General features: G+C 43.7%; 1 protein-coding gene across 1 annotated transcript in view; it reads right to left on the bottom strand.

The window, feature by feature from the left end:
* Nucleotides 1-261: 261 nt before the first annotated feature.
* Nucleotides 262-19,927, bottom strand: part of ADORA3 (adenosine A3 receptor) — a 139,033-nt gene continuing 119,367 nt past the window's right edge. Inside the window, exon 2 of the mRNA XM_068269745.1 lies at nucleotides 262-1,167. Coding sequence (XP_068125846.1) covers nucleotides 540-1,167 — 628 coding nt within the window. The 3' untranslated portion in view covers nucleotides 262-539. The remainder of the gene's footprint in view (nucleotides 1,168-19,927) is intronic.

Consider the following 19,927-nt stretch of genomic DNA (forward strand, 5'->3'; position numbering starts at 1 on the left):
AACAATATATAATCAGTGCTCACAACAGCACACCAGAAGTGAAGTGAAAACAACTCTCTACCAGAATACAGGCTTCAGCCTACACTTCCTATTTAATTTATGACCTCAGGTTGTCTGGTGTTTTTCACTGTTCTTCAGTCTAGGAAAAGCTTAATAAATCAACTCCTAAGTATCTAATGATAATTAGAAAATAAAGCTCTTATACGAGTGTAGCCACGGCTTCTACATACTCTTCTACAGAACAGGTCCAGAAAACAGAAATATGCGAAAAATGATTTTATTCATAGCAAGAAAAGGTGCCATTTTTACGCAAAAGACTAATTTAATTTTGTAACTCTAACATGTGTCTTGTAGATTGGAATGTGTCATTTTAGTCTATTTTAAGTCAGTTCTTTAATCATATACAGTTAGTAAAATATACTCTATAAATTCTAAATACAATGCAATTTCATGTCTGTTAAATACCATTTTACATTTTTGAATGACAAAGTAGGAAATATATTTATAGACAAATGGCAAAATTTGTACGATTCATGAGTTTAATCAATGTCGTCTTGTGAAATCTCATCCATAGTGTGTTCGCTACTTGAACTGTCAGACAATGTTACTCCATGTAGAAAATATGTTTTTATAATTTGAATATATGACTCTCTAAACTTCTTTATTTTGAATGCATATACAATAGGATTCATTGCTGAGTTAGCATGAGATAGCAGTATTGCGCCAAATATGAATGCCTTGAATTCACTAGAATTTCCTCTGCCTGGAACAAAGTGGATAATACAGTTGAGAATGGATAATGGCAACCAGCTGAGGGCAAACAACAGCAAAACCAAAGCTAGGGATTTTGCAGTTTTATATTCTTTTCCATAGAAAACTCCCTTGTGTCTAATATTTGAGATGTTCTTTTTTATGTGCTTTCTGATCAAATAGAAAATTTCAATGTATAATGCCAACATAATCAATAGGGGAAGGAAAACCCATCCAAAAATATTAAAGTAAACCATGTAGTCCATGCTCATGACCCGAAGGAACTCGCATTCTAGGTAGTCCTGGCTGGACTTTTGGTGCCATCCAAACAAAGGAACTAAACCAACTACAAAAGACACGATCCATACACTCCAGATAGACAGCCAAATTCTTCTGGGCGTAATCACAGTTTTATACCTGCAGAAAACAACAAAACAAAAAAGAACAACCATTATTATGTAGCAGAGTTATTAGTATGTTTTAAGTATGTAATTGTATAGAGAGAGAGAATAAATTCATTTTATCTAATGACCATGAACCTTACTTTATTCCAGAAATTTACTTATACCTTAGAAATATTTATTGAAATCTAATATTTTAAAGTGAAATGAAAGTGAAAATTAACCAATGAGAAAAAAATGTATCTGGATAACTAACTCTAAATAGTATTTTCCTGGAGTCCTATTTTCTTATTTTGGTTTTAGGAGTTCAAAATCTAGGTCTGGAGTTTTAACTGTGTGATTCTGTTAATTTGGCTTATACACATAAAAATGATGACCTACTGAACCTTTATCTCTATCCTGCTACCATTTGTGTTTGCACTTCTAGATGAAAGTTTTCTGAGCCTTTAATTAGCTATCAGACAGAATGGTGCACTGTGTCTTCCCCTACTACATAGAAACTGTAATTTAAAAACTTTATTAAAAAATGAAAAACAGTACACATGCTACTACATAGAAACTGTAATAAACAAACTTTATTAAATTAGAAAAACAATACACATGCATGACATTTTTTTATTCATCAGTGGCCATCACATCACAAATAAATGTGTGGAGATCAGGCCATTGAGCACATTTTTTGTCAGCAACATGCATGATTGTACCCATGAACATGTCAAAGTGGGGCATAGGAAATAAATACACATTTTATTATAAATCTGATTAATCCCTTAATGCAGGCTGTTAGAGCCCACCGACGTGGGGCCTTGCCCTCTGTGAGGGCCAAATTTGTAATTTTTACCCCCAAGGCCCACTACCTCCAGCCACCCCTTGAAAACAGCGGGTTTAGGATCTAGGGTTATTGGACATAGGAGAGGGGAGAGGTTAGAATATAGATACTAATAGATCAGGATATTAGGGTTAGGTATTTACAAAAAAAAAGTGTTTAGTGGAGATTAAAGGCTAGGCCTTTTGGAAATTTAGGGTGAGGTTAGGAATTTGAGAATAGGAATATAGGAAAATTGTTACAATTATCAGGTTAGGGGGGCATGGCCACAGCAGGACCCAGCACGGATGTGTGAGAGCTTAGCTCCGTGTACAGCCAACCACTAACAGCTCAAAGCCTTGCCTTCACTGCACTGATTGGCATCAGAATGATGGATGAGATGGAACTGGAAACAGACACCTCCAAGAAGAGGGATAGAGGAGCCCTCCAGCCACATAAACTCACTGATTACTTTGGTGAGAGGTCACAGAGGCCTGCACGCAGATTCCAAGATGGCGCTGACACTCTCCCCACACCGGTGCCTCTCTCACTGAGCGCGGGAGAACAGCTGCAGTGACCTGAGCAGACAGTGCCCAACTTGCAGGGACACACAGGAGCCCTCCCTCCTCCCCCACGGACAGTCCAGCGAAGTCTAGACCTCGTCTGGCTAGCGATGAAAGCAAAGCTTATTTTGGATATAAGAGCAGCTAATCAAGCCACACAGCGTGACATTGCCAATTTAGGTGACAGAATAGATCTAGTTGAAAATAAGGTGGCAGATCTAGTGCGAGAACATAATACCATGGTTGATTACTCTGAGGCCCAGGCTAAAGATATCATTTGGCTGAGATGTCGACCATTTTACCTACCCAGGGAACATACAGTTATTATTATTATGGCAGCGTACATTCCACCTCAGGCCAATACTAAGTCAGCAAATAAACAACTGTTTGATGTCATTTAGTAAGCAACAGAACTCACACCCTGATGCAATTTTCGGAATTGCTGGAAATTTTAACCAAGCAAATCTTAAGAATGTATTTCCCAGATTTTATCAGCATGTGGACTGTAAAACCAGAGGAGAAAACACCTTAGACCATGACTATACAAACATGAAAGATGCCTATAAGATCACCCCACGCCCCCACTGGGACAGTCTGACCATCTATCTTTGTTTCTTATTCCTGCATAGACAACTTATGTCACTACGTAATATATTCATAGATCAGGGATATCATCCACAAATCAAGAGAGGAACTGTTGAAGTACACCCTAAAGACTGAAAACAACAGAATCCCAATTGTGGTAACCTACAACCCAAAATTAAAGACACTGAGGGAGATATTGAAAGCCCTACAACCGATACTCCACAAAGACAAACGCCTGAAGGAAGTTTTTCCTGATTTATCACTCCTTGCTTTCAGACAACCTCCCAATTTGAGACAAATGATTATCAGAGTGCATTATCTACACCAGAAACTCCAGGCACATTACCCTGCAATAACACAAGGTGTGAGACCTGCCCTTATATCTTGGGCACAAGCCAAATACAAATACCAAACTCACAGAAATATCATCAAATACAAGACCAATTTTCCTGTGAGTCATCCAATGTTGTATACATGATACGCTGCGTGAAATGCCCCTCAAGAGTAATCTATATAGGAGAAACAGGACAAAAACTGCACACAAGAATGAACCATCACCGCTTTAAAATCAATGAAGGTAAATTGGACACACCAACGGGCCAACACTTCTCTGAAGCAGGACACAGCATGCAAGATCTTATGCTGGGCATACACGGGTCGATGCGCCCTTATCAATCGAGCTGCTGATGGCTCGATTGATAATTTCCGACAGGTTCGATGACCCGCTGGATCGATTCCCCGCTCGATCCCCGCGGGCGGACAATAGCATGGAATCGAGCAGAAGATAAGGAAGCGCCCGCGGGGATGAGCGGGAATCGATCCGGACGGCGGCGGGGACGCGCGGGGAGGTGGCGGGAGTCGATCCGGCGGCTAATCGAGCCGCCGGATCGACTCGTGTATTCCCAGCATAAAAGTACTTGTTCTCAAGGGAAAGATTTCTGAGTACAAATTTATGAAAATGTTCAAGACATTAACAGAAGGTTTAGCTTGTGGAACATGATTCATGACACCTTATGTAACATATGTAAGAAGAGAACCGAGAGCCCAATATAGTGTAGTAAGTCAAGTAAATTGATAAATGAAATGAGTATAAAGTAATACTCACAAACCAGGGTTACCTCCAGGCAACCACTGTGTAGTCAGGCGGGGAGATTGTCCTATCCATTCCCCGCTCAGGATTAAGAAGTCGCACTCTGTAGATGTGAAAGAAAGGGGTATCCCCCTCCACCAAGGGAGGATATTAAATATATTGTAGAAGAGAACAGAGGCGCCAAAAGAATAAAATCAATACTTAAAATGTTTAAAATTGCTTAGGAGGCAGTGGTGGGCTTACCTCTTTCAAGCAGACAGTCTGAGGCGCCAGGTGTTACCCGGACACATCGCTGTCGTGTACTCCTATCTGTTATTTGCCTGATGAAGCGGGTTTAACCTGCGAAACGCATTGCGATTAACCTCTGGAGTGTACCAATAAACATACCTTGTCTTGAATACACAGTCTATGTGTCTGCTTGAAGGAGGTAAGTCCACCACTGCCTCCTAAGCAATTTTAAACATTTTAAGTATTGATTTTAATCTTTTGGCGCCTCTGTTCTCTTCTACAATACCTTATGTAACATGATTGATTTGGCTTCATGATCTTCAGAAACCTGCTGGATTTCATGTATGCTTGCACTAACTCACTGGCTCCAGCCTACTGATCACCTGACACCTAACAGATAAATAGTAATCAGCACAACTGTCATCTTCGTGTTTACTATTTACCTGCATCAGTGTTTTACATCAGCTAACATCTGGAAATATGCCTGAAGAAGGGGACTAGATCCCAGAAAGCTGGCATAATTTAACTCTATCAGTTAGCCATTAAAAGGTATTATTTTTTTTTACAAAACATTGTTTTTTCTACCTATATTATTCCTGCATACAAAGCCACTATCAACACTGTTAAACCCATTAGCAAGTCTGTTAAAGTCTGGCCTGAGAATGCTGTCTCTCAGCTCCAAGATTGCATTGAACATATAGACTGGAATATATTCTTTCATCAGACCTGGAGACGTGCACTTCCTCTGTATTGTCATATGTTAATTTCTGTGTGGACACCATCACTGTCAACAAAATAATTACTGTTTACCCAAATCAAAAACCATGGATGACAAAATAACTTAAAGATCTCATAAGGAATAGAAATAAAGCTTGTAAAATACAAGACAAAGAAGCATATTCTTCAGCCAGAGCAAGTCTGAAAAAAGGCATACGATATGGATTGAGGAAATCTTTGAAAATGACTCAAACCCAAAGAGAATGTGGCAAAGCATTCAATTATTCACAGATTACAAAAAGAAGAATGGCACACAATACACACTGGACAATAACAACCCCAGCCTAGCAGAGGAACTTAACAACTTCTTTGCTAGATTTGAAAAAGACGTCAATCAGCCTCCAGTCAACGTTGGGCCCACTACAGACTCACAGCCTTTAATCCTTCACATACATGAAGTGCGGCAGGCACTCACAAATATCAACACCACGAAAGCTGCAGGTCCTGATGGTGTGCAAGGATGTGTGCTCCAGGCCTGTGCTGGTCAACTAGCGAAAGTTTTTACACAAATATTCAACCTCTCTCTGTTCTTGGGTGTAGTCCCCTCATGCCTTAAATCCACAACTATTGTGTCAGGTGCAAAAAATACTAGGATAACCTGTCTTAATGATTACCGACCAGTTGCTCTAACCCCTGTCTTCGCCAAGTGCTTTGAACGACTGGTAGCCACACACATCAAGGCCTCCATCCCAGCAAATCTAGATTAACACCAGTTTGCCTACCGAACAAATAAATTGACTGAGGACGCCATCTGTGTAGCTCTACATGCTGCCCTCTCACACCTAGAAAAGCCCAACTCCTATATTAGGATGCTCTTTGTTGACTACAGCTCAGCATTTAACACCATCGTACCTAGCCAGCTGACCAACAAACTCCATGCACTAGGTCTTGCTCCCTCCATATGTACCTGGTTATTGGACTTCCTTACTAATCGCCCTCAAACTGTCAGACTAGGAAAACAGACATCCTCCAGACATCCGTGCCACAGGGCTGTGTATTAAGCCCTCTCCTCTATGCACTTTTCACCCATGACTGCCAGCCTATCCATACCTCAAACATAATTGTTAAGTTTGCAGATGATACGACTGTCATTGGGCTTATATCAGACAATGAGGAAGCTGCATACAGAAGTTAGGAACCTGACTGCTTTGTGCGACATTAACATCCTGTTATTAAATACAAAGACCAAAGAAATTATTCTGGACTTTAGGACCACCAAAAAGACAACTCACTTACCGCTAATGATCAATGCAGAGGGTGTGGAGAGAGTTTCCAGCTTCAAATTTTTGGGAGTCACCATCGCAGAGAACCTGTCCTGAGCTGACAATGCTTTAGCTCTAACTGGCAAAGCACAACAACGCCTCTACTTTTTGACAAAACTAAGGAGCGCTAACCTCGCACAGAAGCTGCTGGTTAATTTTTACAGATGCACAATAGAAAACATTCTGACCAGTTGCATGACAGCTACACCAAGGCTACTAGAGAAGCCCTGCAGCAAGTTGTTAAAACACCAGAAGCCATTATTGGCAGTGAACTACCATCACTGGAACTTTTGTATAAGACTTGCTATACGAGAAGGGCCAAAAACATTATCAAGGACAACACTCACCCTGGTAATGCCTTGTAGGAGCTCCTTTCATCAGGTAAACGTCTTAGATCAATCCGCATACAAAAAAACAGACTGAAAAATAGCTTTTTCCCATCTACCATAAACTTGATGAACTCTGCATCCTCTCTGAAATAATTAACACTGTGTACAAAGTGTTTAAATGTCTGTAATACCTGGCATACTTGTATAATTTCTTCTCTTTCTACCTCTATTTATTTATTGTATTTATAAAGCGCCAACATATTACGCAGCGCTGGACATTAATTTAGGTTACAGACAATATTTAGGGGTGACATACAGCAATATGACAATACAGGAATACAAGAAAACCAGATCACACAGCACAGTATGAGTACCAGGTAATGCTTAGTCAGTCACTGGATGGAGGATGGAGCATGGAGATTAGGCAAGTTAGGTTCACTCAAATGCATAGCATGGGTTCACACTAATGGAGGTGCATGATCAGGTAGGACACAAAAGGAGGAGGACCCTGCCCAAAGGCTTACAATCTAGAGGGAGAGGTAAGGACACGAACGGTAGGGGACCAGAGTTCAGCTGTGGGTTTAGAGCACTTGTGAGGGGTAGTAGGCCAGAGTGAAAAGGTGAGTTTTGAGGGCTTTCTTGAAGATGTTGAAGGAGGGGGCTGCCCTAATGGGTGGAGGTAGGGAGTTCCATAGTGTTGGAGCAGCTCTTGAGAAGTCCTGGAGGCGTGCATAGGACTGGGTGATGCGGGGGGGGGCGGTTAGGCGAAGTTCATTGGAAGAGCGGAGTGAGCGGCTAGGTGTGTACCTCTGAGTAAGATCGGAAATGTAGGTTGGACAGGTTTTGTGGACAGATTTGTAGGTCAGACACAGTATTTTGAATCTGATTCTGGACTGGATAGGAAGCCAGTGGAGGGATTCTAGGAGGGGATCTGCCGTGGTGGAGCAATGGGAGCAGTGGATAATTCTGGCTGCCGCATTCATGATGGACTGCAGTGGGGCTGTTCGGGTCATAGGGAGACCAGAAAGCAGGGAATTGCAGTAGTCAAGGCGGGAAATTATGAGGGCATGGATGAGGAGTTTGGTGGTGGCAGAGGTCAGGAAAGGGCGAATCTTACAGATGTTACGAAGGTGAAAGTTGCAGGACTTTGTGAGGATTTGGATGTGGCAAGTGAAGGAGAGTGCGGAGTCCAGGGTGACACCCAGACAGCGGGCTTAAGAGGTAGGGCGAATGGTAGTATGGTTAACAGTGACATGCACATCTGGGAGGTTCGTGGATGGCCGGGGTGGGAAGATCATAAATTCAGTTTTGTCTAGATTTAGTTTCAGGAACCTAGCGGACATCCAGGAGGAGATGGCTGATAGGCAGGAGGAGACCTTGTCCATGGTAGTGGTGGATATGTCAGGGGTGTTGAGGTAAATCTGGGTGTCATCTGCATACAGATGATAGTTAAAACCCATGGAGGAGATAACCTTGCCAATGGAGGATGTGTATAGGGTGAACAGTAGGGGGCCAAGGACCGAACCTTGGGGGACTCCCACCGAGAGGTGGTTGGGGGTGGACAAGGACTCATTGAAGGCAGTCGTGAAGGAGCGGTTGGAGAGGTAGGATGAAAGCCAGGACAGGGAGAGATCGTAAATGCCCAAGGACTGGAGGGACTGGAGGAGTAGGGGATGATCTACTGTGTAAAAAGCTGCTGAAAGGTCAAGGAGGAGGAGAATGGAGTATTTACCTTCAGCATTAGCTAAGGCAAGGTCGTTGTTACTATCACTATGTTCCCTATATGCACCGTGGGGTTGTCATAAAAAGTAATTTAGTTGTGTTACACAATGACAATAAAGTGCTTGAATCTTGGCTTAAAGCGAAAGCATCTGACCTGGAAGATATATGCAGGAGAAACAGTTTGAAATTCAGGGGCATTTCAGAAATAATCTCTACCACAGATCTTAAAGCATTTGTGCCAAGTCTTTCTAAAGCTGTTTTACCAGATGTCTCACCTATTGAATCAACCATAGACAGAGCTCACTGATGGAAAAAACTGGCTCACTTAGCAGAGCATGTGCCAAGAGATGTTATTGTACATTTTCTTTTCTTACCATGTTAAAGAAAACTTGATTAATGCCCTGCGGAAATCTGTCTCTCTGCCGAAACCATACTCCAAAATACAAATCTATGCCGACCTGTCAACTGCAAACCTGCAGCTCAGACGGGAACTTCAACCACTAACCAGAGCTTTACGTACTGCCTCTATACAATATAAACGGGGATTACCCATGAAAGTCCTCTTTTGCCTCCACAATCTTTCCTACTCGTTCTCCACCCTGACAGATGATGTGAACTTGCTGCAACAACTTAAAATCTAATTGATTGATGACCAAAGGCAACCGACCAAACCTCACTCATCTACTACATTCACCCAAGACTGGCATCCCGTAACATCATGAGCTGGTCACTATCCTCCTGGCTAGTTGTGTTTTCCTAATAGAATGTATACATATCCCTAACGGGAAAGGCCCCTTAGCGCACTCCCTATCAAAAGGTATAAATATACCTGGCCTGTCTGGGACACCAGAAACGCTTCAGGCAGTTAGGTGACATGGTATGAATCACCCGGCTCCCCCGTAGCAGCATTCCACCAATTTGGTCAAAAGCTGCTGTCTCTGCCACTCAATGGAGGCTTCGGAAGTCTTCGGGAACCCAAGGGCCACTTCATACTGCGCACCCGCAAGCGCCCTCTTTTTCAAATTCTTTATTTATTAGAAAATTTTTCTTTCCATAAAAAACTTCCATACACATTTTATATATATATATATATATATATATATATATATATATATATATATATATATATATAGAGAGAGAGTTTCCGTTGTTGTGAGTTTCCGTATGTTTTTCCTACTCGTTTCTTTCCTACTCGTTCTCCACCCTGACAGATGATGTGAACTTGCTGCAACAACTTAAAATCTAATTGATTGATGACCAAAGGCAACCGACCAAACCTCACTCATCTACTACATTCACCCAAGACTGGCATCCCGTAACATCATGAGCTGGTCACTATCCTCCTGGCTAGTTGTGTTTTCCTAATAGAATGTATACATATCCCTAACGGGAAAGGCCCCTTAGCGCACTCCCTATCAAAAGGTATAAATATACCTGGCCTGTCTGGGACACCAGAAACGCTTCAGGCAGTTAGGTGACATGGTATGAATCACCCGGCTCCCCCGTAGCAGCATTCCACCAATTTGGTCAAAAGCTGCTGTCTCTGCCACTCAATGGAGGCTTCGGAAGTCTTCGGGAACCCAAGGGCCACTTCATACTGCGCACCCGCAAGCGCCCTCTTTTTCAAATTCTTTATTTATTAGAAAATTTTTCTTTCCATATAAAACTTCCATACACATTTTCTATATATATATATATATATATATATATATATATATATATATATATATAGAGTTTCCGTTGTTGTGAGTTTCCGTATGTTCTACCTGTATGTTAACCCATTTATCTATTGTGCAGCGCTGCGTAAGATGTTGGCGCTTTATAAATACAATAAATAATAATAATAATAATAATAATATATATAAACATCTGGGCAAAAAAAAAGGGTGCATAGGTTATCGATATTACATACATCGCATATATATACATACGAAACTCCATTATATATCCCAATAGGTTAATACATTATCATATTCTCTTCTGCACTCCTTAGCCTCTGCTCATAAAACTTCAAAACCTAAACTCAATCATCCACTTCAGAGGTTTTACCTGGGGGCTTTTAACCTTACATATCCCCAAATTACCCATTTCCTTCCCCCAATTACTCATGCATCCTCCATTCATTCTCACCCACATGGTCTTCTTTATATTTTGCTGTTCTATTCGCCCTTTCCCCCTCCTGCACCTTCCCCTGGACTTTTCCTTTTCACAGGGCCACTTCATACTGCGCACCCGCAAGCGCCCTCTATCGCGCACAGTATGGAGCTGCCTGTCTTCAAGAGGACTCAGCTCCTGAAGACTTCCAAAGTTCCCTGCAGTGGAGCTGCAGCCACAACGAGGGGACCGGGAGAGAAGAGGGAAGGCTCTATAGGACCCAGAGCCTTCCCTCTCCTTAACCACTTAAGTCTATCTGGATGGATATATCCATCCCAATAGACTGTGCTGCTCCTGCTGCCTGCCGCGCATGCTCCCGCCGCCTGCCGTTGGCCCCCTGATCAATGAATGAGAATATACTTTCCAGGCACGTGCAGAAGGGGGTGCTCTGGGTGCTCAAGCACCCCCTCTTTCTATTTTTTCAATAAAAGGGCCCATTTCATGGCGCAAAATAAGCTCCACCCCAACCGAGATAAGCTGTGCCCACCACAAACACGAAGCCCCGCCCACCACCTCGTGAATCTCCTGCCCCACCTGGGATACTTTAGAGGATGTTGGGGCCAGGAGGGGATGGGTGGGGCAGGAAAGGACACAGGGGGCCAGGTGGGGACCCAGGGGGGACAAGAAAGGATATAGGAGGCCAGGAGGAGTCACAGGAGGCCAGGAGGGGACACAGGGGGCCCACAATGACCTCCCCTTCCTCCAGCACCCACACTGTCCTCTACCTATCCCAGCACCCACAGTGACCTCTCCTCCCCCAGCACTCACAGTAACCTACCCTTTCCCCAGCATTCACAATGGAAAGGTCATAGAAAAGGACATAGGGGGACATAGGGGGCCAGGTGGGTACACAGGAAACACAGGAAGGGACACAGGGGGGCCAAAGTGACCTTCCCTTCCTCCAGCACCCACACTGACCTCTTCCCCCAAGCACTCACAGTGACCTACCCTTCCCCCAGCACCCACACTGACCTCTACCTCCAACAGAACCTACAGTGAACTCTCCCTTTACTAACAGCACTTCTATCATCCACAGAAGCACCCACAGTAACCCTTCACCCCCACATTCACACCCAGCCTCCATATGGCACTCAGTACTCGCATTAAACAGCCACATGATACCCAGTACCTGCATCCCTTCTCCCTACAGCTGGCACCCAGTACTCGCACCCACATGGCACAATACCTGCACCCAGCCCTGACATGGAAACCAGTACTCACACCCACACAGCCTCCACATGGCACCCACTATCTGCACTCACATAACCAGTACCCGCACCTGAAGTACCTGCACTCTGAGCCCACATGGCACACAATGCCCACTTAAGTATTTTCACCCATGTGACATTCAGTACCCGCACCCACATGTTTTATCTGCAGTAGTTTCAGCTGCACCAAGCCTCCACTTGGTGCCTAGTACCAACACCAACTCCCATAATCAACACCCACATGGCGCAGTACTCACATGGCACCAAGTTCCCAAGCCATTATATGCACCTAGTACCCTTTCATGGCCAGCACCCAAATAGCACCAAGTACCCACCAATGGTCTGAACCTATATGAGACCCAATGCTCTTCCATGGCACATAACCAGACCACACATGGAACTCCCTACTCACTCATGTCCTGCCCACTGCACCTACATGCACTCAGTAGCCACACTTGTCCTGTAACCAGCACACACATGGCTCCCTGTACCAATTAGTACTTACATGACACAGACTACTGTTTATCTCCATCTGCTATGCATTCAACAACCAATATTGCTTAGCACCCACTGCAAATAAACACCCTCTACAAGCTGGAACTTGGTACCCACTGCAGCTTGACACAGACTGTACACTGGTACCTCAGCATCCACTGCAAGTTAACACAAACTGGATCTTTGCATCTTACCACCCACTGCATCTGGGTACCCACTGCACCTTGGCAGGCACCTACTGCAATTTTGCACCTACTAATGCTTAGCAACCACTTCTTATTTACCTAAAAGAAGTTTGGGTGCCGATTAAGAGGGGCAGAGGTCCAAGTAATAATAGGGGAGCCGTGCCTTCATCAGGCTCCATTGTGCCCAATTTTAGAGTGGGCACCTATCACTGCTGATTTGAGCATGGTGGAGCAAAAAAAAAGTGTGGAAAGATGCACAAAGTCTGCCTGATACTACTATAAAGGAGGAGGGGGGGGGGGGGGGGGCTAAGACGGCCTAATACTGCTTTCTGGAGAGGGGGTGTTACATACACAATTTAGCATGGTTGATTGATTAGGGCCCCTTTTTCAAATTTATTTATGGGGCAATATGAAGAAAGTTTTGTATACAATAGTCCCCTATTCCACAAGCATCCTAAGTGCTGGTGGCGATATATTGATGATGTCTTTTGCATATGGGCGGGGTCACGTTCGTCCCTGGATTTGTTCATTGCAGAACTTAGGGAGAAGTGCTCCCAGATTACTCTCACTGCACATGTAGATGCCACCGGTGTCTCGTTTTTGGATACATGGGTGTATAGGGTCGGTGATAAATTATCTACTGACCTATACACCAAACCAACAGATAGGAATTCCATTTTGGAATTTCAGAGTTTTCATCCTCAACATATTAAAAATAACATTCCGCGCTCAGTGTTGATGATACTGGCAGATGCTGTTTACTCCTATCTGTTATTGCCTGATGAAGCGGGTTTGCATCCCGTGAAACACGTTGCACTTTATTTGGAGTATCCAATAAAATTGTTTTGACTGAAAATCCACAGTCGTGTGTTCTGCTTGGAGGGGGTGAGTCCACCACTGCCTCCTCTATTACCAAGATGGGTTTTTAAGTTATTTTAGTGTTTTTTTATCCTATTGGCGCCTCTGTTATCCTATTATCTATGTTAAGGGATTAGTTCCCCATTAGGTCCACTGGTCTCCGTTCTGCTCTTATTGGCTGTGTGGGGGTAAGCTGATTGGTTGCTCTGATTATTTAAACTGTGAAGTTGTGATTACATGATGACTATGCTGCCTGGCTTGACAAAGGGCTGTTTGCCCGAAACAGCGGAGCTGTCGCTGGATATGTTTGCCATTATGCTTTTATATTAATAAAAGAGCTTTTCTATACAGAAGACGGTGCTGACTCAGTTTGGACGTTTACCCCTAGAACATGAGGCAACCAACCCCATATTTGACAGTGGGGATGGTGTGTTCAGAGTGATGTGCAATGTTAGTTTTCCGCCACACATAGCGCTTTGCATTTTGGCCAAAAAGTTCAGTTTTGGTCTCATCTGACCAAAGCACCTTCTTCCACATGTTTGCTGTGTCCCCCACATGGCTTGTGGCAAACTGCAAACGGGACTTCTTATGCTTTTCTGTTAACAATGGCTTTCTTCTTGCCACTTTTCCATAAACACCAATTTTGTGCAGTGCGTGACTAGTTACATAGTTATTTTGGTTGAAAAAAGACATATACGTCCATCGAGTTCAACCAGTACAAAGTACAACTCCAGCCTGCTCCCTCACATATCCCTGTTGATCCAAAGGAAGGCAAAAAAACCCCTTACAAGGCATGGTCCAATTAGCCTCAAAAGGGAAAAATTCCTTCCCGACTCCAGATGGCAATCAGATAAAATCCCTGGATCAACATCATTAGGCATTACCTAGTAATTGTAGCCATGGATGTCTTTCAACGCAAGGAAAGCATCTAAGCCCCCTTTAAATGCAGGTATAGACTAATAGTTGTCCTATGGACAGATTCCCCCACCTGAGCTGTAGATCTTTGCAGTTCGTGCAGAGTCACCATGGGCCTCTTGACTGCATTTCTGATAAGCTCTCTCCTTTTTCGGCCTGTAAGTTTAGGTGGACAGCCTTGTCTTGGTAGGTTTCCAGTTGTGCCATACTCCTTCCATTTCTGAATGATCGCTTGAACAGTGCTCCGTGGGATGTTCAAGGCTTTGGAAATCTTTTTGTAGCCTAAGCCTGCTTTACATTTCTCAATAACTTTATCCCTAACCTGTCTGGTGTGTTCTTTGGGCTTCATGGTGTTGTTGCTCCCAATATTATCTTAGACAACCTCCGAGGTCGTTACAAAGCAGCTGACATTAGATTACACACAGGTGCACTCTATTTAGCCATTAGCACTCATCAGGCAATGTCTATGGGCAACTGACTGCACTCAGACAAAAGGGGGCTGAATAATTACGCACACCCCACTTTGCAGTTATTGATTTGTAAAAAATGTTTGGAATCATGTATGTTTTTCGTTCCACTTCTCACGTGTACACCACTTTGTATTGGTCTTTCATGTTGGATTCCAATAAAATTGATTCATGTTTGTGACAGTAATGTGACAAAATGTGGAAAACTTCAAGGTAGGTGTGTGTGTGTGTGTCCATATATATATACATACATATATATATATATATATATATATATATATATATATATACTGTATATACATATATATATATATACGCACACACACATATATATATATATATATATATATATATATATATATATATATATATATATACTGTACATATACATACATATGCACAGAAACGTATCAAGACTTCCGGTTCCGGCACCTGTATGAGCGGACGGAGTTAGTGGAGCTCCTTAACCGCTCGCCCCAAACAGCCCTCACAACCCACAATTAGAGCAAACGGACCACGGGAGGAAGCCTCCACGAATAGCGGTTTCACCTGCACGCAGTATCCGTGGATGGAGAAATACCTCACCCGCTCGCAGCACAAAAGCTGATCCAAACGCCTGGAGGAACAACCTTCCAAGATGGCGCAGAAGCAATCGCAGAGTGGCGGGAGCCCAGCGAGAAGCTCACATTCAGGTGACTGGAACAACGAAAGTAGGGAGGAAGAAGAAACTAGGCTTAGACCCAAAAGAGATTCGAGAGAAATAGCAGCAGAGGTGGCTAAATTGATAAGCCCAGACCTCCAGCACATAGTGGAAGGAGCAGTGAAAAAGTCACTAAGCCCCATAAACAAGCAGTTGAGAGAGCACGTGGGGCGGCTGGGGGAAGCAGAGAAACGCATCACGCAGCTGGAATCAGACCTAGATGAGGCGAACAAACAACTAGAATCCTCCCAGAAACAGCAGCTCTTCCATTAAAAACTGGAAGATTTAGAAAACCGTTCAAGGAGAAATAATATCCGGGTAGTAGGTCTCTCGGAAAAGCACATGCAAAGCGACATTGACGACTTCTGTGAGAAAACTCTGCCAGAGCTTCTAGGCCTACAAAGCCCATATAAAGCAGAAATGGCGCATCGGGTAGGCCCAGTCTAACAAGCCTCCACGGGTTGTGATGGTCCGATACCTGGACTTTAAAGATAAACACCGTTTATTGATCGCTTTCAAAACACGCAAGGCAGATATCATGTACGATAATCGCCGCATCTTACTCTTTAATGACTACTCTCTTGAAGTTTCAAAACACCGCCAGGAATTTAACACTGTATGCTCAGAGCTAGTGAAAAGAGGACTGCGCTTTGCACTCCAATACCCTGCCATTCTACGCGTCACGGGGTCGGACGAGGAAACTTATATCTTTAAGGACCCGGGAGATGCGGAAAAATTTCTATCGCAGCCCGCAGCTAAGCGGACCTCTCCCAGGACCTCTCCCTCGAGGCAGAACGATCAAGAGGAGGAAACCTAGCGCGTTAGAAACAAAGATGAGTGTCCATGAATGCAGGTTTGACTGCCTGGTCTATCATTGTTGAATCTTTCATATTCAAAAGGGTTGTGGGACTCTATTGTCTAAATAATGTCTTTAATGGAAAGCTTAATGTTCGGGGGCGAACGATGGGGAGCTGATGAGAAGAGCCTGCGGAATTCCTAAGGCTGTACAGGGAAGAAGTGAAGGCCAAAAGGGTGTGAAGATATGGCTCCTGGGAACTTTCGTTTCTATAGGTTTGGGGGTTTGCCCCTGGAGTGCACTTTGAACGTTTCTAGGGTACCTTCAGGAGCACTTAGGGGGGAAAAGGGGGTAGGGCTAGGGTGGGTCTGATATCACTCTCTCTTCAGGGTTGAAATCTCCTTATTTACATAAGAAATATGATATATTGGGCTTGATTCACAAAGCGGTGCAAACTGTTTAGCACGGGAGTGCTAAACAGTTAGCACGTGAAGTGCTTTTTGCGGACTTTTGCACGCGCAACTTGCCGCAAATTGCGCGCGCAAAAGTCCGCGATCGCGTGAATCGCGGTACTTTGCGCACGCAAAAGTCAGCGGAAAGCACTTCACGTGCTAACTGTTTAGCACACCTGTGCTAAACAGTTTGCACCGCTTTGTGAATCAAGCCCATTGTGCTGGGGTCTCATTAAGTTTTATATTTGCTGTTTATTTGCTACCCAAAGCCATCTGCCTGAAATATATCCTATTCTTATATTCCTTTTACACCATATTATATGGTTATTAATATTATAACATGGGATGTGAAGGGCCTAAGGTCCCCAATCAAAAGAGGGCAAGTACTACGCCATTTAAAAAACTGAAAGCAGACGTAGCCCTTCTGCAAGAAACACATCTAGGAGTAAATGAGATTAAATACATGGAGAAAAACTGGGTGGCAGATTGCTATGGGGCGCCTGTATTGAACAAGAAAGTGGGAGTTATTACAGTAATAAGTAAATCTTTAAAAGCCAAATCGGAGCTTATCCAGAGTGATTCTGAGGGCAGATGGCTGGGGGTAAAACTTTTTTTGCCAGGTGAATCTGTGGAAGTATATAATGTGCATGGGCCAAACGTCAATCAAAGTGATTTCCTGCAAAAACTACAATGGCAGCTTGCTGGCCAACTAAATATAAAAAGGGTGATTGATGGGGATTGGAACGAGGTCATGAATGGATATGAGGATAGATCGGGGAAGAGATCACAGCAGTCGGGTACAAAGCAGGATGGGAATACCGCCCTCTCACGATTTGGGGAAGGTCTTCGTCTGGTAGACATGTGGAGATTTCTCCATCCATATGATAGAGAATTCTCTTTTCACTCCATGGTACATAATAGTTTCTCACGCATTGACTGCATCTTTATAAATGAACATTTAATCAATAGATTACAAAAAGCAGAAATTTTAGACATGGTTATCTCTGACCATAGCCCAGTCAGGATAGAACTAAGCGAACAAATTCAAAGGGGCTTGGATGTGATATGGCGATTTCCTGAGCATCTCTACAAAGATGAAGGCTTTCACCTTTTTTTAAAAAAACTTGGTGGTTGGAATATAAAGTAGACAATAGGGAGCATAGGGGGGACCCCCATCTCTTTTGGGACGCGGTTAAAGCAGTACTGCGAGGCAGAGTTATGGCATATACTGCGACAAAGAAAAAACAAACAGCTAAACTGTATGAAGAGGCAGTGCAACGGGTAAGGGAGGCGTATAAAAAATATAGATTGAATCCTAATCCCCAGAGCAGAACAAACTGGCTGCGGGCTATGGCCAATGCAGACCAATGGTTCAAGGAGAGAGAAATAATGCAGAAATAATTTTGAGATCTGAGTAATCATAAATTTTGGAGTAAGGCTGGCCGTTTCCTTGCTCTTATGGCAAAGGGCCGTTTTTCTCCCCTGTTTGTCACCGCCCTAAAAAACAGATAGGGAAAGTGGTGCACCACTCACAAGAGGTAAACAAAGTTTTTACTCAATTCTACCAAGCACTCTATAAACAACAGGGGGTGGCTGACGAACAAGGGATGGAAGATATTTTAAAGGATATAAGGCTACCCAAATTATCCCAGGAAGAATTAGACTCATTAAATGCAGATACATCTGAAGGTGAAATTAAAGAAACTATAAAGAATCTCTCTAACCATAAAGCTCCTGGCCCAGATGGGTTACCAGAGGAATTCTATAAAATTTTGAAAGATGATGTAGCCCCTGTTTTACGTCAGATATATAATTCCATTCTTAAAGGGGAGAAAATGCTAGAATCAGGGCAAGTAGCTTACATCAAACTACTTTTGAAACCAGGAAAGGACCCACAAAGCCCAGGCTCATACCGTCCAGTGTCCCTGATTAATCAGGATTCTAAGCTTCTTATTATTTATTTATTGTATTTATAAAGCGCCAACATATTACGCAGCGCTGGACAATAAATAGGGATACATACATTGCAACAAGCGGTGACAGGCAGAGAGGTAGCAAACGGTTATACAACATAGCACAAGGTTATACATACAGTCAGGGTATAAAATGTGGTTTACAGAGACCCGGCAAAACAAGTACGAGTTAGTCCATGAGAAGGGTGTAATTGCCGGGGTAGTAAAATTAAGCAGGACACAATAAGGGAAGGGGGAGACCCTGCCAAGCATTACAATCTAAAGGGTGGGGGGACACATAAGGTAGGACTGTGGAAAGGGTGATTGACAGAGAGTTAGAGTGTGGTAGATGTGGGGTAGGCTATTTTAAAGAAATGTGTTTTGAGGGCTTGCTTGAAGGTGTTGAAGGAAGGAGCGAGTCTGAGGGGGAGTGGAAGGGAGTTCCACAGGGTGGGGGAAGCTCTTGAGAAATCTTGTAAGCGTGCATGGGAATAAGAAATGCGTGGGGAGGTCAGGCGGAGATCATTGGAGGACCGGAGGGGACGGGCAGGTATATATCTGTTGACGAGCTCAGAAATGTAGGTTGGGCAAGTCTTGTGCACAGATTTGTAGGTAAGGCACAAAACCTTAAAACTGATCCTGAAGCTGATAGGGAGCCAGTGTAGGGCTTCGCAGAGGGGAGAAGTGGAAGCATAGTAGTGGGAAAGTCTGATGAGTCTAGCTGCTGCATTCATGACTGATTGAAGGGGTTCAATGCATTTTAAGGGGAGGCCAGATAGAATGGCATTGTAGTAGTCAAGGCGGGAGATGATGAGGGCATGGATGAGAAGCTTGGTAGTGTCTGGGGTCAGAAAGGGGCGGATTTTGAAGATGTTTCGAAGGTGGAAGTTGCAGGTTCTGGTAACATTTTGGATATGTTGGCTGAAGGAGAGGGCAGAGTCTAGGGTGACGCCCAGGCAGCGGGCCTGGGAGGGAGGGCGGATGAAAGTGCTGTTGATAGTGAAGTGAATATCTGGGAGGGGTGGTGCAGAGCGGGGTGGGAAAATTATGAGTTCAGTTTTATCCAGGTTAAGCTTCAGGAACCTAGCTGACATCCAGGAGGAGATGGTTGATAGGCAGGAGGAGACCTTGTCCATAGTGGAGGGGGAAAGATCGGGGTGTGGAGATAGATTTGGGTATCATCGGCATATAGGTGGTATTTGAAGCCCAGGGAGGAGATGACTTTGCCAATAG

The sequence above is a fragment of the Hyperolius riggenbachi genome, chromosome 2 (genome assembly GCF_040937935.1).
Source record: "Hyperolius riggenbachi isolate aHypRig1 chromosome 2, aHypRig1.pri, whole genome shotgun sequence".
Classification (NCBI taxonomy): domain Eukaryota; kingdom Metazoa; phylum Chordata; class Amphibia; order Anura; family Hyperoliidae; genus Hyperolius; species Hyperolius riggenbachi.